The 21,288-nt window shown below is 32.5% G+C and overlaps 1 protein-coding gene across 1 annotated transcript; it reads right to left on the reverse strand.

Moving 5' to 3' along the window:
• Positions 1–828: 828 nt before the first annotated feature.
• Positions 829–11,702, reverse strand: LOC133184732 (uncharacterized). The gene is made up of 2 exons (XM_061319805.1): positions 11,624–11,702; positions 829–2,366 (listed from the first exon to the last, which is right to left on the reverse strand). Exons 1-2 carry the CDS (start codon positions 11,643–11,645, stop codon positions 952–954), a joined length of 1,437 nt encoding a protein of 478 aa, XP_061175789.1. The 5' UTR covers positions 11,646–11,702; the 3' UTR covers positions 829–951.
• Positions 11,703–21,288: the final 9,586 nt, after the last annotated feature.

A 21,288-nucleotide genomic window follows, 5' to 3' on the forward strand; every position in this document is an offset into this window, starting at 1 on the left:
TGGTAATTGGTTCCCTTAAGGAGTAAATGACCCCTATAGCTATTGATTTTACAGGGTCACATGGTCAAAGACCAACTGAACATAGAAAGATAGTTTGAGAACCCTTTACTAGACAGACATCAAACTTAGTACACTGTTTCCAATTGAGTAGATGACCACTGTAGATATTGAAGTCACCAAGCCAAAGGTTAAGGGTCAAACTGGACACAGTATATTGACTGCTCAGTATCTTGAGAACCCTTTGCTTGACAGACATCAAACTTGAGACACTGGTTCCCATTGAGGAGTAGATGAATACTATACATTTTGAGGTCACTAGGTTAAATGTCAAGTACTAGGTTAAATGTCAAGTGTCAAACTGGACATAGGAATACACTGACTGCTCAACATCTTGAGAGACATCAAACTTGGCAAACTGCTTTCCACTAAAGAGTAGTTGACCAAAAAAGATTTAGAGGTCACAAAGACAAACTACTCCAGATATATGAAGATATTGTCTGCTCAATATTTTGGCAGGTATCAAACTTGGTACATTGGTTCCCCCTTGGAAGAAAATGACCCCTACTGATTGTCACAAGAAGATGGGGGGGGGGGGGGTATTATTATATGCTTCTCAAACATTTCTTGTTATTATGCACATCCATACACATACTGATTAAAAAGTCCGAGATAACTTGAGAATTCATTATGTTGCATTCTTAACACAAATCTTTGTTCCATAAATTGAAAAATCAGTTCAAAAGGTTAATATACTTAAGTAAAACATCTTTTTTTATTACAACTTTAAAATAAATACTTATTTAGATGTTTACTTTTACATGGCAGTAAAACATTCTCTATCTAAATGTATATATAATGTATATATAATAAACAATTCTGATTCTTTCTTACTTAATTTTTGTCAATGTCTTTCTTTCTTGAAAAAGACTAACCAAAATCTTTGTTCTCCCATCATGGTTTCATTACTCTAACTAAGAGAGTCTGTGGAGTTGCAGAAATTAATGAACACTGTACTCCTTTACAAATACCACCTGAGCAAGCACCTGCCAGTTTCTGTTTAAGCACACGAATATGTTTCCTTTGTCTAACAAGTAGATTATTCTGTCTTTTAATTTTTTGATGAAGTTTTGTTTGGTGCTGTAATTTCATTTTCAGTTGCAATTCCAACACATCTATTCTCTTCCATTTCCTTTTTTGTACACAATTTCTTTTCTTCACCAGGTCAGAATTCTTTGGTTTTGTCCTGCATTTTCGAGCACTCCTTATATCAGATTTTTTTTCATCAGCCTTTTTTATTTTTGAGTTTTTCACCTTCTGTTTCATGGTTCCTTCCTTATTATTTTTTTGTCTCTTCACGGCAGTTGTGTCATGATTTATTTTCCTCTTTCGTTTTTTCACTTTATCATTAATTTGTGTTTGTGTTTCAGTTGATGTCCTTTTATTTTTCTCCTCTGTTTTTTCTTTCTCTTTTGCCTCCATCTTCCTACTCTCTTTCTTTCTTTCAACAAGAGGAAATTTGAAAAACTCCATCAAGAAAGAATCATACAGATTACTTTTAGTTCTTCTCAATTTGTCTGCCTTTCTTATTGTATTTTTCACTGCAGCAGCAAAATTTTCTAAATGGACCACCTCTGGAGTTATGCCTTCCCATTCACAAAGGCAGTTATAGATTTTTGATGAATCTCCATTTTTAAAGCGAAATGTCTCCAACACATAACTATTTCTTATTTTTCTTGACTGCAGTTCTGGCAAATCAAGTCCAGCAATTTTAATCTGTTCATTCTCTAATGTTTCATCATAGCTACCTGTATTTTCCCTGCAACGAGAGACAGCAGAATTTTTTGGCCTATTCCTTAGTACTGGGATTAGTTTTACATGTGGTTTTCTATTATCAGCAGATTTTTTACACAAAACCCCAGGAAACAATGGTTCTCTTTTAAGCATTTCATTCTGTCCCTTATTTGAATGTAAGTTCATAAACTGTTCTGCATCTTTTCCCTCTGATTTTTTATTGACAATAGTAGACTTAGCAATTTTAACTCTGGGTTTGCTTCTATCTTCCTCTTCAATCCAAAATTGAAAGTATGAATTCATAAATCTGTCAAGTTCTGGCACTGTAACATGTCCATGAAATTTTTCTTTTTCATTTTGTAATTTTTGAACAATTTTCATCACATCCATTACTCCTTTGAAAACATTTTCTTCGTTGATGAAGTATGATGTAAACTTTCCCATTCCACAAAGACATGAGAAAAGAAGCTGCTTCAAACTTTTGTGTTCCTTTAATCTTTCATATGCCTCCACTACATACTTGTTTTTTATTTCAGTTTTGATCAAGGTTAATTTCATACCCTTTTTAAAAGAACCTGAAAATAAAATTCAACCATGGTATTTGTATTAAAAAATTACAATTTTCTAATGAAGTTTCATATACAAAGAGCTATAACCATTTAGATTATATATCATAGTATGTGAAAAAAAACACTCATCCACCCATTCAGGATGAGTGAAAATTGACTGAGTATGAGTGGACATCATGATCTGCTTCTCCCTGGCAACAAGTAAAATTTTTGCAGTGATATTAAGACTTAACAAGGCAGAGTCTAATTATATCTACCCTAGATATTTTGATAAATTTCTTGAATGAATTTTTACTATTATATTAATTATTTTAAGATAAAAAACATAGGTAATCAGAGATTACAGAGCTCACCTCAACGAATGTTGTTTTTAATTAAGGCAAAGTCCCACACTATAGTAATAATCTAGTAGTGTGCATCCCTAGATGCAATATTTATGCAATTTTGGTCTGATAGGCCTTGCAGTTACATGGGAATGGACTTATCTAAAAACTTTAAACTAGTCACTCATTCAGAAAATGTAAGTCAAATCCAGCATCTGAAGCATATAAATTTGAGAGTGTTCATCCCTTGATGCATCATCTATGCAAGTTTGGTTCAGATAGTCCCTATAGTTACTTAGAAATGAGATCTGCTCCAAAAACTTTAACCTGGTCACTCATCTGGAAAATGTAGGTCAGATCCAGCATTGGAAGCAAGTCCAGTAGTCTGCATACTTAGATGTATCATCCATGCAAGTTTGGTCAATATAGGGCTTATAGTTACTTGGAAATGAGATCTGCTCCAAAAACTTTAACCTGCTTTAAAAACTTTAATCTGCTCCAAAAACATTAACCTGGTCATTCTTTAGCTGAAATTGCAGCATCTGAAACACTGACTGGTACAATGAAACACTAGAAGCATCCTCCATGCATCTCTGATTAATATAGGGCATAGAAGTACTTGAAAGACAATTGCTCCAAACACTTTAACCTGGGACGCTGAAGCCGACATCGACGCTGAGGGTATTACATAAGCTCCCCCAACTTCGTTGAGGTGAGCTAAAAATCATATGTTTACCATTCCCATTTCTTTGGGGGCCAACTCAAATGTTGTCATATTTTACTATTGGACCCTATGGGAATTTGTTGGAAAAGCACCAAATTATCACATTTCCCCCATATTTTTTGTATTTCTGCCCTAGGGATTTCCTTTTCAGACAAGTACATGAAAGTTATTGTAAAAAGTCACCAATTTGTGAAATTTCAAAAAAGTTGACCATCTGGTTTGGTCTAGGAAATATTACATAGTTTATTTTTTTCCAATGCCAAATACCTCTAAATTTGCCATATTGTGGTATACATTTTGTATATATCTGCGCAGATGAATTATTTTGGTAAAAAATAACAATGTTTAATAGATTGCTGGTGTGTTTCTTTTGATGTTCTGTCAACAGTTTTAATAAAATTTCCAGAATACTCTAGCGAGTCATGCGTCATTCTTCAGCGTCATGCATTGCCTACAGGACCGGAAAACAGTGACGCCGTGAAAACCAATTCAGCCTTTATTCCTAATAATTGTCTTAACAGCACATTTTTAAGACCCATAAACATTACAGATAATGTAATGTTAATTTTGTATTAAAATTACAATACTTAGGATAGGTGTTATGTTGCACCTACGACTGCATGAAACTAAAAAGCTGCGCAAAGTCAAGCGCACTCAAATTAGACTCGGCCTTGTTAAGTATGTTATATGGCAGCGGGGCTTGATTGAACAAGAGACTTAGACTCTGAATGAATAATGAATGAATACTGAATGAATATTGTGTGAATAGCAAATACAATTTATAGGATAAAGAAATATGAAAAATTCACTTAAATAGTAAAATCTCATTTATCATTATTTGGTAAATAAAAAATGAACTTTATATGGGATTGGCATAATCATCATAGGGACGATTACATACTTGGGACAAGTGGTCAGTGATTCTTCCTCAAACTCTGCAGGGTTGTCCCTAAGACCAGGGGGCTGGGGAATTTCCCCTCCTATAATGGAAGTAATCCCCGGATACTCTGGTATTCCCCACTTAGGTTAGGAACCCCAGACCCACTTCTACTTTTTTAATGTCTCCTGCTATTTTAATTCTAAGGGACAACCCAGCCTGGTATTAATGCATGTATAAACATTTTAATGTGAATTAACTGTTTCAATACTTTCCTTTAGAGGGGTAATATGCCACCTCCCCCTCTACCCCAATAATTTTGCCAGTACATGTACATTACATTAGAAAACAGCTAATTTTACAGCTGTGCCTCTCAATAATTTTGCCAGTATACTATACAATAGAAAACAAAAATAACATCTAGTGCTCTCTTTTTTCTTTTAATTTGCTTTTATTTCTATTAGCCCCCCCCCCCCCCCGTTCCTTTTTGTCTGGCCTGTTAAAGGTAAATTGCGAAACCTTACTCTTACTTGATTTTTACTTCTTTACTATACCAAGTACATGTAACTGAGCAATTGTGATGCTTATTACTTTGAATTATGGGTAAATCTGAACAAATATGACACAAATGTACATTTGCCATACCTTGGAAAGTCAGAAAATGAAAAGCAACGTTGATTTTGAACATAAAACTGTCAAAGATTATATACTGAAAATTTATAAAAGTTGGTAGAAATCATGATCCATAAAATAAAATTACCAAACCAGGGATGGGGTCAATTACTTTATAAAGTAAATAATTAAATTACAATTACTTTGACTTTTTCTTCAATTATATTACAATTAAATTACAGGCGTTCTAAGACATGTAATTAATTAAATTACAATTACTTTGCAAAAGTAATTATTTAAATTAAAAATTAAATTTTTAATTTTTTTGAAAATTTTCATAATCCTTGTCAATGAATATATAGAACATCATTTATTTGTATATAAGCTCAGCCTCTGCACAAACAGTACAAGAAATAATATGCTATAGGCATTGTGTATCATTCTGGTTTAATTTATAACATTTATTTATAAAACATTAAAGAAACTCTTAAAGAACTATCCGAGATCAGTTTGATGCAGTTTCCACCACACAAAACCTACATCTACACAAATTGCATGGCTTATGATATTTAATTAAAAGTGAGTATTTTAATAGAGTGAAATGAGTCACAACTGTAACCCCTCAAATTAAATATTTCCTTTGAAGGTAACCTGAACATCCTAAATTGCTATTTATGTTGTACAATTTTACTTAATAAATCAGAATTGTACAGATAGAAAATTCATTCATAAAAATCTGTTTAGATGTTAAAATAATTATCAAATTGAAAGTGAACGGGGCGCATGCTTGAGTTTGGAGAAACACCGCCTCATTTCAGAGAGAAAAAAATTTAAGATTTCATCCAAAAAAGGGCATTAATACAGTCAGGACATACGTAAAGAAGGTATTTAAGGTGTTTACAAACAGTATAGAGCAGTTAAATGCCGAAATATTGTGTATTATTTTAGTATTTCTGATCTAAAATTGAACAATTCGGTGAACAATAAAAGGCACGAAGACACGATTACCATTCCGTCCTATAAATAGCACAGGTAAAAGTTAGGTGAATCTGTGATGCATGAGTGAACAGTATAAACAAACATGGCGTCGGACACGTCGAACATTATTGGTGAATGTAGGTCGGTACTATATGGCGATACACTACAAGAGCAAAATGAAAGTGGAGAAGTCACTATAGAAAAGTTGTACAACCTGATGAAATCCATGGGGAATACTATGAACCTAAGATTTAATCAAATAAACACAAATTTTGAACAAAAAATTTCGAACATAGAAAGTAAACTACAAAGAGTTGATGAAATGTTCGAAAAATTCATGAGTTTATCGGCAAAAGTACAGAACATAGAAGGAGAACTCCACGAAATGAACAAAACATCCAATGATTTCCAAGAAAGTCTCCAAGGGTTAAGCAATATATTTGATGGCGTAAAAGAAGATGTGTCGAATTCCAGTAAGCAATTACTAGACATGAAGTCTCGCATAGAAGAAATTGAAAACGATTTCAGTAAATACAGATTTGAAAAAGAAAAAGAAGTAAGAGAAATCACAGAGAAAAACGAACTTCTTTCGGAACAAATCACAGACCTGAGATGCCGTTCAATGAAGTACAATCTAATTTTCACAGGCATAATGGAGGTCGAAGGCGAAAACACCGAGGAGGTGCTGAGAGAGTTTTTCTTCCAACAACTCAGAATCACAGATTACATAGAAATTGCCAATGTACACCGATTTGGAAGGAAACACAGGAATAAGCCACGACCTATAGTAGCAAAGTTCATATACCAACGGGAATTGGACTTTATCATGAAGTCAGCGTATAAACTGAAAAACAAACCTTTCCAAATAAATAGGCAATACCCAGATGAAATAGAACAAGCCAGGAAAACTCTATACCCTGTAATGAAAGAACTGCGACAGAATGGCGAACGAGTGAAGTTAGTGAGAGATATTTTATATGTTAATGGGCATCCATACGATCCGACCGAAGCAGAGATGGAAGCTACCACAGGATCTGTGCAAGACAAACACGGGACAGTTCGAACTCCGGGGGCCCAGGGTTTCAAAAGAAGGCGTGTAGCATCATCACCGGAATGGAAATAGGGGCACGCAGGGGACCATGTTGACACTTGTGAGAACTATCCGTCTGTGGCAAACTAAAGATCCTATCTTTGAACTGTTGCGGCATCAAACAAAAACTAAAATATCCAGAATTCCAAAACTTTATTGAAAATTATGACATACTATGTTTTCAGGAAACTAAAACTGACGATTTAGACACACTTTATTTAGATGGTTTTGAAATTTATTTGAAAAACAGAAGTAAACAAGGCAAAAAGTGTTCTGGGGGAATTGCATTGGCATACAGGAAAGAATTCAGTAAAAATATTGTAATTCACAAAAATGATAACGATTTTGTTCTTTGGTTTGAACTATCAACAAAAATTTCAAAAACAAATAAAAATATTTTAATTGGAAACGTGTATATTCCCCCAGAAAACTCCAAATATAGCAGTAAAGATGCATTTAGTTTATTAGAAATTGAACTACAAAACATGTTAAAAAATGACAAACACTTAATTTTAACAGGTGATTTTAATGCCAGGACCGGAACAGGATCTGAAATCCATCCTGTTGTATACGAAACCACAGACAAATTTAATGATATTTTTGAAGAATCACAAAGTGAATTTAATTTAACATCAGAACATGTAGAGCGTAATAATGTTGATAAAATACAAAACTGCTATGGCAAATTGTTATTAGAATTTTGTAAGACAAACAATTTATTAATAGTAAATGGTCGAATTGGAGATAATATAAATGGAAAACCAACATGTAAAAGCACAAGTACTGTAGATTATTTTATATGTAACTACGGCTTTTGGAATCATATAGAAAACATGCAAGTTTTGGAGCATAGTTCACTGTACTCCGACGTACATAATCCCCTTGTTTTAAGTATAAATAAACACGAATTAATAAACGAAATGAAAACAAATGTTTCTACAACTGATCTAGAAATGATAAAGCCATGGGATCCGGAGAAAGAAAATACTTTTATTCAAGCTATCAACAAAAATCGCGTCGAAGAAATGATATCAGACATAGACCAAGCAATAAATTCCAGTGAAAACCCAGAGGAAATTGTCAACAATATTGTAAATGAACTAAATAAAAATTATATTAATGCAGCTAAACAAGCTTTAGGAGTAATTAAAGTGAACAAAAATAAAACGACTAAAAGCATTCATAAAAATAATAAGCCATGGTTTTCTACAGCTTGTCACAAAGCGAGAAAAAAATACCGAAATAGCAAAGTTTATTATTTCAGGAAACGTTCGCAAAATGCTAAAGAAAATTATAAAAACAAAGAAAAGGCTTATAAAAAAGTGTTAGACAGAGAAATAAACAAGTATAGTGAAGAAATGAGTAAAAAGTTACAAAATATGCGACTCAAAACTCCCAGACAATATTGGAAGATATTGAATAAAAACAATAAACAAAACAATGCAGATCAAATCGATATTGAAAAATTATTTAACTATTTCAATGAGTTAAATAAGGCACCTGAAATACCAGAAAATATAGAAAAGATGCTAGATAATGAAATTAAAATACTAGAAATAGAAGAATTGAAACATAATCTAAACAAATACATTTCGCAAGATGAAATACTTAGTGCTGTAAAAAAATTAAAAAACAACAAAGCTTCAGGCGAGGATAAAATAAGAAATGAATATATAAAATCATCAATACAAATTATGCTGCCACTTTACGAAAAATTGTTTAATTTAGCTTTTTCAACAGCTAAACTACCCGAATGTTGGCTTGAAGGAAATATCCTTCCAATATATAAAAACAAGGGAGAGAAAAACAATCCGCAAAATTATAGACCTATAACAATTTTAAGCTGTATTGGAAAACTTTTTACATCCATATTAAATGATAGATTAAACGATTTTTCAAACGAATATGAAATATTGCAGGAAAATCAAACTGGTTTTAGAAAACAATATTCAACTGTTGATCATATATTTTCCATACATATTATATCAGAACTATTGAAACTAAATAAGAAAAAACTTTTTTGTGCTTTCATAGACTTCGAGAAAGCATTTGATAATGTATGGCGAAAAGCTCTTTGGTTTAAATTGTGTGCAAACAATATTAATGGAAATATGTACAATGTTATTACGAATATGTATAATCAAATCAAATCAAGGATAGTCTATGATAATAACGTTACTGATTTTTTTAATTGTGAAAATGGTGTCAGACAAGGTGAAAACTTGTCATCTTTTTTATTTTCAATTTATCTAAATGACCTGCAGAATTTTTTCCAACAAAATATGTCAATTGGTTTACCTACTATATCTGTTATGTTTGAACAACATTTAAATGTGTATTTGACATTATTTGCACTATTATATGCCGATGACACCGTATTGATAGCTGAATCTGCCGAGCACTTACAAGCAAAAATTAATTGTTTTGAAAAATATTGCAGAAAATGGAATTTGAAGATTAATATTAACAAAACAAAAGTTTTGATAATAAGTAAAGGAAAGAAAAAAGAAAAGCCTGAGTTTAAATACGGCGAACAGTTGATTGAAGTTGTAAATGAAATTAATTATTTGGGTATTTTATTTAGTACGTCAGGTTCTTTCAAGGAAGCAAAGCAGAAACAAGTTGACAAAGCAAATAAAGCAATATTTGAAATTCTTAAGAAAGGCCGCTTACATAATCTATCAATACGATGTCAGTTAGATCTGTTCGATAAAATTGTTCAGCCTATATTGTTGTACGGATGTGAAGTATGGGGATTTTCGAACAATGCAATTGTAGACAGAGTACATCTAAAATTTTGTAAATTACTTCTTAACCTTAAACAATCTACTCCGGACTGTATGGTGTATGGTGAACTCGGTCGACATCCCATGTCCATTGAAATACAAACGCGTATTATTTCCTATTGGTGTAAACTTAAACTTGGAAAAGAAACAAAAATATCAAGTCTGCTGTTTAAATTAAGTGATACCGTAAATCAAAAGACTAAGAAGATTGCTTGGATAAATAATGTCTTAAATATCTTAAACGATTGTGGACTTTCAAATATTTGGAACAGTCAAGCCTTCAATCCAAATTGGTTAAGAGCGAAAGTAAAACTAACTTTAATAGATCAATTTAAACAAAAATGGAATTCGGATGTTCAAAATTTATCAAAGACCCTAAATTATAGAATATACAAAGACGAACTAAAATTTGAAAAATATTTAGAAATTCTATCGCGAAAAGAAGCCATAAATTTCTGCAAATTCCGAACTTGTAATCATTATTTGCCAATTGAAACTGGACGTTGGTTAAATGAACCAAGAGAGATTAGACTATGTAAGAAATGTCAATTAAATGAAATAGGAGATGAATTCCATTACATATTAAATTGTACGGCAATGACACGTGAAAGAAATAAATGTTTAACACAAAAACAATTACGATTAAAAAATACAATTACATTTAGAGAAATAATGAATTCAGATAAACAGTCATTTTTAAGAAAACTGTGTATATTTATTAAAAAAATTACTAAAACGTGCTCCCCAAACTAGTAAAGACCTCAACCTATAATTGTACTATTTGTCTATCCTCATACTCACGCATGCCATATATGTGTTTTTATTTTTCATCATTGTAGTTTACATTTATATCTCGCTATACAATTGTAAAATTGTGAAGAGATCAATAAATTCAGTTCAGTTCTTTTCTAAAGCTAGCGGAGCATTTTAAATTGAAATAATTATCTCCATTGGCTTTGTCTTCTAAATCATGGAATGAATATCTCTTTAGAGGGGTTGATTTGTTTTGATTGCAATTTACAGCTGTGATCTGGAGGGCAATTATCTCTTCCCAATAAGAGAGAACTTAATTAATGACACACACCTTCTTTTTCTTTATTATTGATCAAACAACAAAGTTTGAAATATAATAAATGTGTGTTTCATAGCTGAATAGACCTAAGAAGGGTGGTTCAAAATTCATATTTATAAACATAGATAAAAAAATTCAAAATTTACATAATGATTAGAAAGAAACCAGTTTAATATTATTATCAAGCCAATCATTCAATTATTTTTTTGTAAGCATTAACCTTAGATTTTGTATAATTGAAGGATTGAGGATATGTTTAACAATAAAATAAAAACCAGTAAAATGGGGAGATAGTGGTGACGATACATCATGAATACATCATGAATGTGTATTATGTAAAGTAATTGAATGTAATTGAAAAAGTAATTGAAATTACATGGTATTTTTTCAGTGTAATTAATTAAATTACAATTACAAGTAATTGAAAAAATGTTCAATTACAAATTACTTCCAATTACTTCAAAAAATGTAATTAATTACAGTCAATTACAATTACTTTTTTCAATTACCCCATCCCTGTACCAAACTGAAGAATTAATTGCCTATGGAATGACTTTGTTATGGAAATGCAATTAAAATACTATGTCATGCCACAGTCTAGACCTTCCTAATTAATGTCTCATCCAGTAAATTGAAGAGGCGCATCTAAGTTAAAAGTAAATAGGTAATCAGTAATTAATACAAAACTGCACTCACCCCCCCCCCCCCCCCGTCGCACTGTAAATCTATTAGTTTGTCATTGTTATTATCTAATGTTATATAAATTAATTGCTAAACTACAGTCATGTAAATATAACTAACCTTCAGAGTTTGATGATTCCATATTCTGATGTAATAGAAAAACACCTTTTAATATTCTTTCTTCTCTGGTTATAAACAAATTGTCTGAAAAATTTTTTTAATTATAGACATTCCACAAGAGATTGGAAACATTTTTTTTATAATTACAATACAAATTCCTCTCCTAAGTATTATCTGAATTTGTATGGAAAAATGATCAAAAAATAAAATGCATGCTTAGAAAATTCATATCACTCAGTAACGCAATACACGAATTCAATAAATTATCTGAATTCCCCAAATCATATTATCTGCTGATTTACTCTCTAACATTTAAAATGACATGCAAATTTGAGTACAACTATAAATGCATAAATTAATTTGATTATTTCAGTGAACTAAGCTTGGTTGCCCCATGACAAATTGTGTGTTTCAATTATATGTAAGTCAATTTGGTTAAAATGCTTTTGTCTAGCATCTAATTAGATAGAATGTTCTATCGTTAAAATGATATTGTCCTACGGACCCGGTTTAACGATAGAATTCGTTCCGTGTATTCGCGGGCGATAACTCGAACTCTGTGCATTTTCTATGAACAATCCAGAGAGTTCCGAATGTCAACATGGCGTTAAATTTGAAGCGAGGAAAAAACGTAGAGAAAATGAGTTGAATTTTCGTATATATATGGATTAATTTTTAGGTTAAAAGGCATATACAATCTCAAAAAGGTTTGTAATGATTAATTTGGTAGTTATTTTCAGTGCAACTCATTTTGTATTCTTCAGAATCATTTCGGAGTGGATCCACTCCGATTTGCTACATTGCAAGTATATGGGACGTATTCTAACTGTGGTGAGGGCCTGTCCCGAGACACAGTTAGAATATTCTAACTAGCATCTAATCAGCTAATATGAACAATGAAACTGAGGAAATTCGAAATAAACTCAAAATCCCTCCTGTAATTTGTAAACGACACGAAGTTCTTGACTCTTCGATATCACAATAAAAACTGCATTTCTAATATAGTTTCATAAAGATATAATAGTTTCAAACCTTTTACAGTCTAATATTTCCTTTCGGGTTAACAAGCTAGTCAGCTTCCGGAATCAAATCTAAGATTGGTTCTATTTTTATAATTTTCAACTTGCTAAATTGTACATGAAATTATTCGTTTCATTTAAACTGTTATTCATTGTTTAGGTTTGACCGAACTGCTTCATGTAAGTACCCGCAGCGCGGCTCTCCCATAGTCAATTTCATATATTCTAGCATGAACCCCAACCTGGAGGATCAATGAGGTCCCTCCCTGTGATCAGTCTCTCTAGAGAGACGAACTCCCAAAACGTTTCCTTGTCATTCGTTTTCTCCAGTAGACCATTATATGTCTCTATTTAATGCAATGTGACAACTTTATTTTGGATTTTTTTTTTAAATGAAATATATTAATTTTATGGACATTCACTTATTTCCAGCTTTCTATTTTAGTATGTCGTGTTTTGGATGTATATGATTTTACTCTTGGGAAAGATCTATCATTTTTATGCTATTCCTGCAAACTTTTGCCTTCATATTTCCTACCACGGAACAGAGACATAATAAGCAAATGCATTTTAAGATGACCTTTTACGGCAAAACTTATTTTTATCAAGTCATCTAGAGGGAGAGTTGCAGAGTTATTTAAAGTATATACTTAAGCAAATCAAAAATGACTTTGGACCCCCCCCCCCCCCCCGGAAAACGTGGACCCCACCAACACCATCATGAAAAAGGTTTTTTAACGTTTTGGAATGGGATTTAACCCTTTTTTTTTGGATTTTTTGCTTGTCAGGAAATTTTCTGGGTTGGAAATTTATTTCGACTGGGGTGGACCTCCGCCCCCCCCCCCCCCCCCCCCCCGAAAAAAATCCTGAAAAGTGATTTTTTTTTTTTTTAAAGTTTTCAAACCATTGGATGATAGTGAACGTGTGTTTTGTGGTTATATGTATACATGTATCTGTTCCTTTCATAAAAACTGGTAAATAACGATTGCTAAAACTTATATGTTCGCTTTTAAAATAGGTGTCGCGTACCATTATAACCACGAAATGCCCATTAAAAAAATAATTATATATATCATTTTTTTTTTGTTTTTTGTTTTGTTTTTGTTTTTGTTTGTTTGTTTGTTTTTTTTTAAATTCAGTCAAAGTTTTAACAGTTACACCATACGAGGGGTGATCAAAAAGTTCGCGAACTAATTGAATTAAACCTGAGTCCTCTGTCTCGGGAGCGTCGTTTATCCAATGTGGAAAAAGTATGGGCACCTTCTTTTCTCATATAAATATGTTTAAAGTCTAAAGTAAACGATATTTTAGGGATTTGATAATTAAGGAGGGATTCTTGTCTGATTTCTGACTAGACGAAATATTCCAAGTATATTTGCTTGTATGTCTTATAAACTTAGCTGTAATGTATTTAAAAGATAATATTTTTCTTTACTCATCATAATTGTACAATTTTAAATAGAAATGGTAAACTGAGTTTGAAATCCATAAGGGACTATATTTTTGGCGCAACTGCGGCGTATGAAAATATCTCCTTTTCTGCCTATCAAAATCACTTACAGAACATTACATGTGGTTAATTTTTTTTAAACAATCAAAGACTTGAAGAAATTTTGATATGTAACTCAAATCATAAAAAAATGCTCTAAAGTTTTAAAACATAGCAAATAAAAATGATTTTCTAAACAAACTACAATCTTGTTAGCTTTTGAAATCCTCCAACCTTAAACAGATTTGAGCAAAAAATCAGTAAAAAGTGTTTTTTCTCTCTTACTAAACGGTCAAAGCTTTTTGTTTTTGTATCATTTTGTATATTTATATGACTACTCTACCATATGTAAAAATAAGAAATATTTAAATATAAGAAGTATATAAAAATAACTAATATATCCTAAAAAAAATAAGAAAAACAGAGGAAATCCGGATTAGCCAATATCTATTTAAGTTAAATAATGTCAATTAATTTGGTAGAATCATCTGATAGAACCGATATGGTAACATCTTTTCGTGCAAAAAGGAAAGCATTTTATCTTTTAAAATAGAAGTAGGCATCACACGATTAGCATCAGTAAATTTATACTCTAAATGTCAAGGAAAAAGATAATGACCTTGACCTGACCTTGTTTCTAGAATAAAACGGTCAAATTTAATCTAATTGATACCATCACTTAGTGATATTGTCTTCTTGAATCTATGAAAATTTCATTAATTTTTAAATACAAGAAATATGAGTAGAATAAGAGAAGAATCCCTCCTTAAACATTGTTCAGATATTCAACTAATTTTCTAATTTTAACATGACGATCTTTCGAAACAAATTGCTCAACTAAGGACAAATTTTTTTTTCCGTCTTGCTTTCGCTGGGCAACAGAACAAACATCATTTTTAACCATCTCCCTGCCTTCACTCAAACAATCAATCCAATTAATGATTGAACTTTTGATAAGTCTTTTGTCTTCATAAACCTTGTACAAATTATTATATTCTACTGCAAAGGAATTTCCGAGATACACGTTAAACTTTACAGCCGTTCGTTGCTCGAGTACGACTGAGTCAACCATTTGTTGTCATAAGTCACCTACATATTGACTTCATTTTTACATTGTGACGTCACAAACATGGAGCAAAACATTATATAACACATGCTATTTATAGAACTTTTGTATGGCTATACGTGTGCCAAATTTCATTCTGATCTGAATTGTGGTTTTGTAAATGTAGAGATACCAGTAGTTCGCGAACTTTTTGATCACCCCTCATATATTGTTCCATTTTGATTATTTTACCCCTTTTATTACCCTTACAGTATTTATATTTGTTTCTTAAAAAAAGTAATTTTGTCTCAATTTCTTACTTCCGGTGACTCTGTTTTCGAAGTGACGAACGGTTAACCACCAAACCGAGCATTACATAATCAGAGTTTACCATCTTTACGATACGTAACGAGCTACTGACAATTTAAGCTAAAGAGTCCATTTTACCCTTCGCCCTTGTATTTAGATGGAGCTTTGTGATGTCACGGGGAAGCACTACATTGAACTGTGGAGAAGATATAGAGGCTTACACACTCACTCTCCTTTTCATATTACTACAAGCCACCGATGGAAGTTGCAGAGCAGCAGACAATCTTTGGCTGTTAGAGTGTAAGCACAATGGTAGACAAATCTAGAACTACATAGGTGCCAAGAGAGATGAGGACATATAAGACTGAAATTCTGAGAATATATGAGAGTAAATGGAAAGGTCTCTGGAATGGGAACAAAAAAAATCCTGCAGACTGAAGAGCGTTCTGTATGTCAGAGATGATGACTTGCAGCAAGGAACGATGACAATAATGATTAAAGAAAGAGCAAAAAAGGTACTACTGCTAGATTGGACATCAGTAAACAAAAGAATTATAAAGGCACGACTCTTCTTTAAGCATAAAAAACTTACAATCGTTCAAGACTATGCATCAACAAATGAGGCAGATGGTGATGGAAAGAACTTTTCCAACCAAATGCAGTTAATTTACAGAGTGCCACCAGCATGGCATAATAGTTGTAATGGAGACTTAAATGCCAAAGTGGAAAAAGATAACAACAGCAAAGAAGTAAACGGAGTGGGAAGTCTGAATGACAATAGGAAACGGCTTTGTGTCCTCTCTAGTACAAATAGAATTATTGTAATTAGAACAATATTATATTTCCAAACACAGAGATCCATAAAACAACATGGGAATCACCAGATGACCGACCGCTTAATCAGATCAATCAAGTGATCATGAAATCGTGGTATGAGGGGAGCAGATATGTACATTGACTATGTCCTAACTAACAAAGAACAGATTGAAGAAAAACGAAATTGAGTGATTTGTTTTGAAAAATTTAGACAGTGATGGGATCAGAAGATTCAAGTTAGCTACATAGTTCAAGAACAGGTTTCAGAAGATGTGGAGGAGGGATTTGACAAAATGGCGAACGTGTACAGGAAAACTGCAAAGGACATCATTGAAAAGCCAAAGAAGACCATGAATCAGAGAGGAGACATGGCGAAGGGTGGATAAAAGGAAGAGCAAGAGAAAGCAAAAGAAGATGGGTGAACATGACGAGCGAAAAGCCTATTGTGTGACAAACATGAGGGTGAAAAAATTAAATCTCAATTATATCAAAATTTTCCTTGATATTTCAACTAACATTAAAATATACTTTATGTAAAAACTGTACAATTTGCAAAAATCCCAGAAAGATTGAAATTATTTGCTTATGAAATATTATACACACACTAAAGAGGGCAAAAAGAGTCATTTTCTCATACTGTAACACTATTTTTCGATATGAGTGGGTCTTCGCTCCTTTTTTTTATGAAAGTTAACCCTCAAAGTTTGCATAAAAAATATACATTTTTTGGTTAACAAAGTTATGGAAGAAAGACCCACTATACCTTAAAAATATACATTTATGACATAACATTCGCATTATATCGAGAAATACTTGAAGTCCATTAAGTCAAGGGTCATATCACAAACATGATTTAAATGCAACTATTCATCAGGACGAGTGGTTAGCGTGCTAGTCTCGAAAGAAAACGATGCTCAGGGTTTTTATTGCTAGGATTCGAACCCCACGAATACCACATTATTTTTTAATAAAAGAAAACATTTTGCCGAGAAAAATTTTCCTCAGAAAAGTTGTGTTTATCATAATTTCATAAATTTCAATAATATGAACTTTACCCAAATACTAAATTCACAAATTGAACATGATTTTTATTTATTTGAAGCTATAAGCTTTCTGCACGCTATGTTCGCCCATCTCCCTTAACTGACTGAAAAAGAGGCCAAGAGGAAGACAGAGAGTTAAGAGGAGTGCTATAGAAGATAAGAGAAACAGGACAGAGGGAAAACTGCAGATGCAGAAAAGGCTGCTGAAAATGGGAGGAGTAAAGAGTTGTATACCATAACAAAGATACACATTTGCAAGAAGGAGACAGGCGGTGATTAACCTGTTTGAGTGAAAGGCAAGTAAGGGATGTTGAGAAGAAGGATATGATGGGAAGATGAGTCGAACATATTTGTGAGATATTGAGCCACAAAGACCCAATTGACTCAATTATGGAAAATAATGTCAAGGACCCTTGGGAAATGGAGGAAACAGAGGTTATCAATACAGGAAGATGGTCATGCAGTAGGTGAAAGAAGATCAGTACTGAAAAGAGCGAGAAGTGGAACGGCCGCAGGAGTAGATCAAATAAGACCTGAAATACTGACGGCAGACATGGAAACAACAGCAGCTAGACTAGCGGAAATATACGACATCTGGGAGGCAGACACCTCTGGCCAAAGATTTTGTAACAGAGACAAATTGTAAAAAAAAAAAAAAATCAAGAAGGGCGACCTACGGGACTGCGACAACTGGCATGGAGTGACCCTGTTTCCAGTAATAAGCAGTATATTTTGCAGAATGATTATTGACTGAATAAAGAAAGAAGTAAACAGAAACTCAGGAATCAGCAAGCAAGATTTAGAGCAGGAAGGGAAGCAAGAGAACAGGGCCCCGTTTTGCAGAAGAACTTACGACTAAAACCAAAATGTAATTCCGGGAAATTTACATTAATTTAAAAAATTGTTTTATTCTTTTTAATAACAATCCAGAAAAAATATTTCTACACGCAGTTTTTAACAGAATCATTTCAATTTGCAAGTTCTTCCAATGAACTCAAGTTTTTGGTCTTAGTCGTAAGTTCTAAAACAGGCCACTGATCTTTATTCTAAGAAATGTCTAAGAAGAAGAAAATGAATGGAGGTCACTGATTTAGTTACACAAATTTTGTTGCCTTTGAGAAGGCTCTCCACTCGGTACTCAGGGAAAGTGTATAGATCATAATGCAGAAATATGGAATTAAAAAAAAAATTACTTAATAATACAGTACAAGAAAAAATTGAAGGATTCGAATGTGCATTTATCGATAAAAATTGAATAGCAAGATTGCTCCAAACAAAATCATTAATAAATAACAGTATAAGGAAAATATGAGGATTCGAACGTGCAGCTATCGATGAAAATGAAATAGCAAGATTGATACAGGTGAAGAACGGAGTGATGACGAGCCATGACGAGTGAGCATCCCCTGCCAACCGATCACACCCGCCGTGTGCTCATTGTCACGATCAGAAATAACGGAAAATCCGTAGTCAATTCAGTCTGTAAATAATGGCCTAACAATTAGTATGTAAACGCCAGTCAACATTTGACTCAGTGATAAATTGTATTTGCCGACAAGGTCATTGTATTGACCATAAAACTACGAAATGATGACTTTAAACGAGACTGTTGATATTCTTGTTTCATCAACTTGTTTGTCAATAACTTACCTCGTTTTAGAAATTGTTCATAGGTAGAGCATGCTCTTGCGTATCGAATCAACTGAGACATAAAACCCCCTATGCAGGTGATAATGGTACTCGGTATATTGCTGCATAAGTAAGGGAAGTTGACCATTGAAAACTTAAAGTCATCACATTTGTCATAAAGCTTAGTTGTTAGGTTACCATTAACGTCTTTTTCTAGTAAAATATCCAAATATGAAAGAGATGTGTAAGACTCTGTAGTTTCTTTTATTTCAAGCTCACTGAGATATATCGTGTCGACATATGAATGGAAATAACTATTGTTATTTGATAATACGTCGTTGATATATCTAAATGTCTAGTTGAAGGCCACAGAAAGTGTTTTCTTCTTCTCATGTATAAAATTTTGAATAAATTCTGCTTCATATGAATACAAAAATAGGTCTGTTAATAACAGGGCGCATGAGGTACCCATGAGAATTCCAACAGATTGTTGGAAGACCTTGTCTCCAAAAACCGCATAGAAATTTTCAATCAGAAACTCAAGCATGTTTTTAATATCTAATTTTTATCTAATATTTTTTTTAATATTTACATTTTTTAATATCAACTTCAGTGTACTTGTGTGTACACTCAGAATGTATTTTAACAAAATAATCTAGCAAATGACCAATGACAAAGTGAGTGAATTTACGAATTCCATTGTTATTGAAAAAGCAGCTGTCAATGATGTCAAAAAGTCTGGACTTTAAATTATTGTGGGGAATGGTTGTACTTAGAGCTGAAAAGTCGTAAGTTTTGATATTTTAGTAAGGAGTAAAGAAAGATTTACTGGAACCTGCTATGTATTTTTGTTTGTAAGGATTTTTATGAAATTTCGGAATCCAATACAGATATTGAAATACATACATACATACATACATACATACATACATACATATATATATATATATATATATATATATATATATATATATATATATATATATATATATATATATATATATATATATATATATATATATATATATAATATTGTTATATTCAGTAAAGAATAGTTTCTATATAGAGAAGCAGTCAACATAGTTGATATTAGCTCCTCTGAAAAAAATTGACGGTCATTTAACTATTGACCGGCAAAGAGAGTTCTCTCACAATTTGATTCTATTTGGTAGATTAATTTATTGTTAAGTAATGATACATCGTGATTTCCAAACATAATAAACAAATGGCAACATGAAGATTCGCAAGCATAACAAACCAATGATTGACGGTGTTTGGGGGCAACACTGATTATGTTAGCCCTCTCGAGATGAAAATACTGCCCCCGTTCCGCAATATTTCATCCCTTCAGGGATAACATAATCAACGCTGCCCTCAAACCCAGTTAATATTTGTATAATAGATGAGTTGCTATTGACATAAAATAATGAATTTTTACATAAAATTAAGAATTTTTGACTTGATCTAGCATAAAATTGCCATAATGTGAACACACCATTACCACAGGTACTTGTGGACAGGACCCCCCCCCCCCCCCCTCCAATATGCCCCACAGGTCAAAAAATATTTTTAAGTATTTTTTTCATAAATTATTCTTCTAGTACACATTTACAATGTATTCCATAAGAAAAATCCCAAAAATAACACAGAATTAACGTTTTACTAAAAAATCATACCCGCGGTATTATAAAATAGAGAAGGTAAGTCACTTCCATTTGTTTACACTGGACCCCTCTTGGATATCAGGCCCGAAATATCATTTACCTAATACATGTCACCGAAATGTGTCATGATATCTTGTTTCGGTAGATATTTTTGTCTTTAATCGTGCTATTTAATTGCCCAGGCATCCCATAATAATCCAAGTATTCATTGTCAAACGTGAAAAATGCTACAAGATTTGGAAATGTCAGAGTAGAAATTACGGAAGTGATGCAAAAACGACACCTAGCGTGTAACTCTCGAGTTCCGAGTGTTATAGAACTAAGGGAAAAGTCAGAGGTCTACGAAAAAGTTCGGCAAAATTTTGATAAAGAAGTCGAAATTGATTCATTAGAATTAAGTTCTGCTTAAGATTTTCGAGATGAGCGAGGGTAGTCGTCAATATTCCCTTTAAAGGATGTTATCAATGATACCAAGTAGCGGTTTAAAAATCGCTTAAACATTTATTTACAACTTACAAGACATGTAACCCCCCTTCCCTTTCTACATGGACATGCTTGCAATTAATTCCGATAATATTAAGCTTAATAATTATGTATATTTTTTAATATTCTTATGCGATGATTATCATTTACCAAGGAATTTAAATGTGA

This window comes from Saccostrea echinata, unplaced genomic scaffold (genome assembly GCF_033153115.1).
Source record: "Saccostrea echinata isolate AGI-Se365-2 ecotype Australia unplaced genomic scaffold, CSIRO_AGI_Sech_v1 ptg000010l, whole genome shotgun sequence".
Taxonomy (NCBI): domain Eukaryota; kingdom Metazoa; phylum Mollusca; class Bivalvia; order Ostreida; family Ostreidae; genus Saccostrea; species Saccostrea echinata.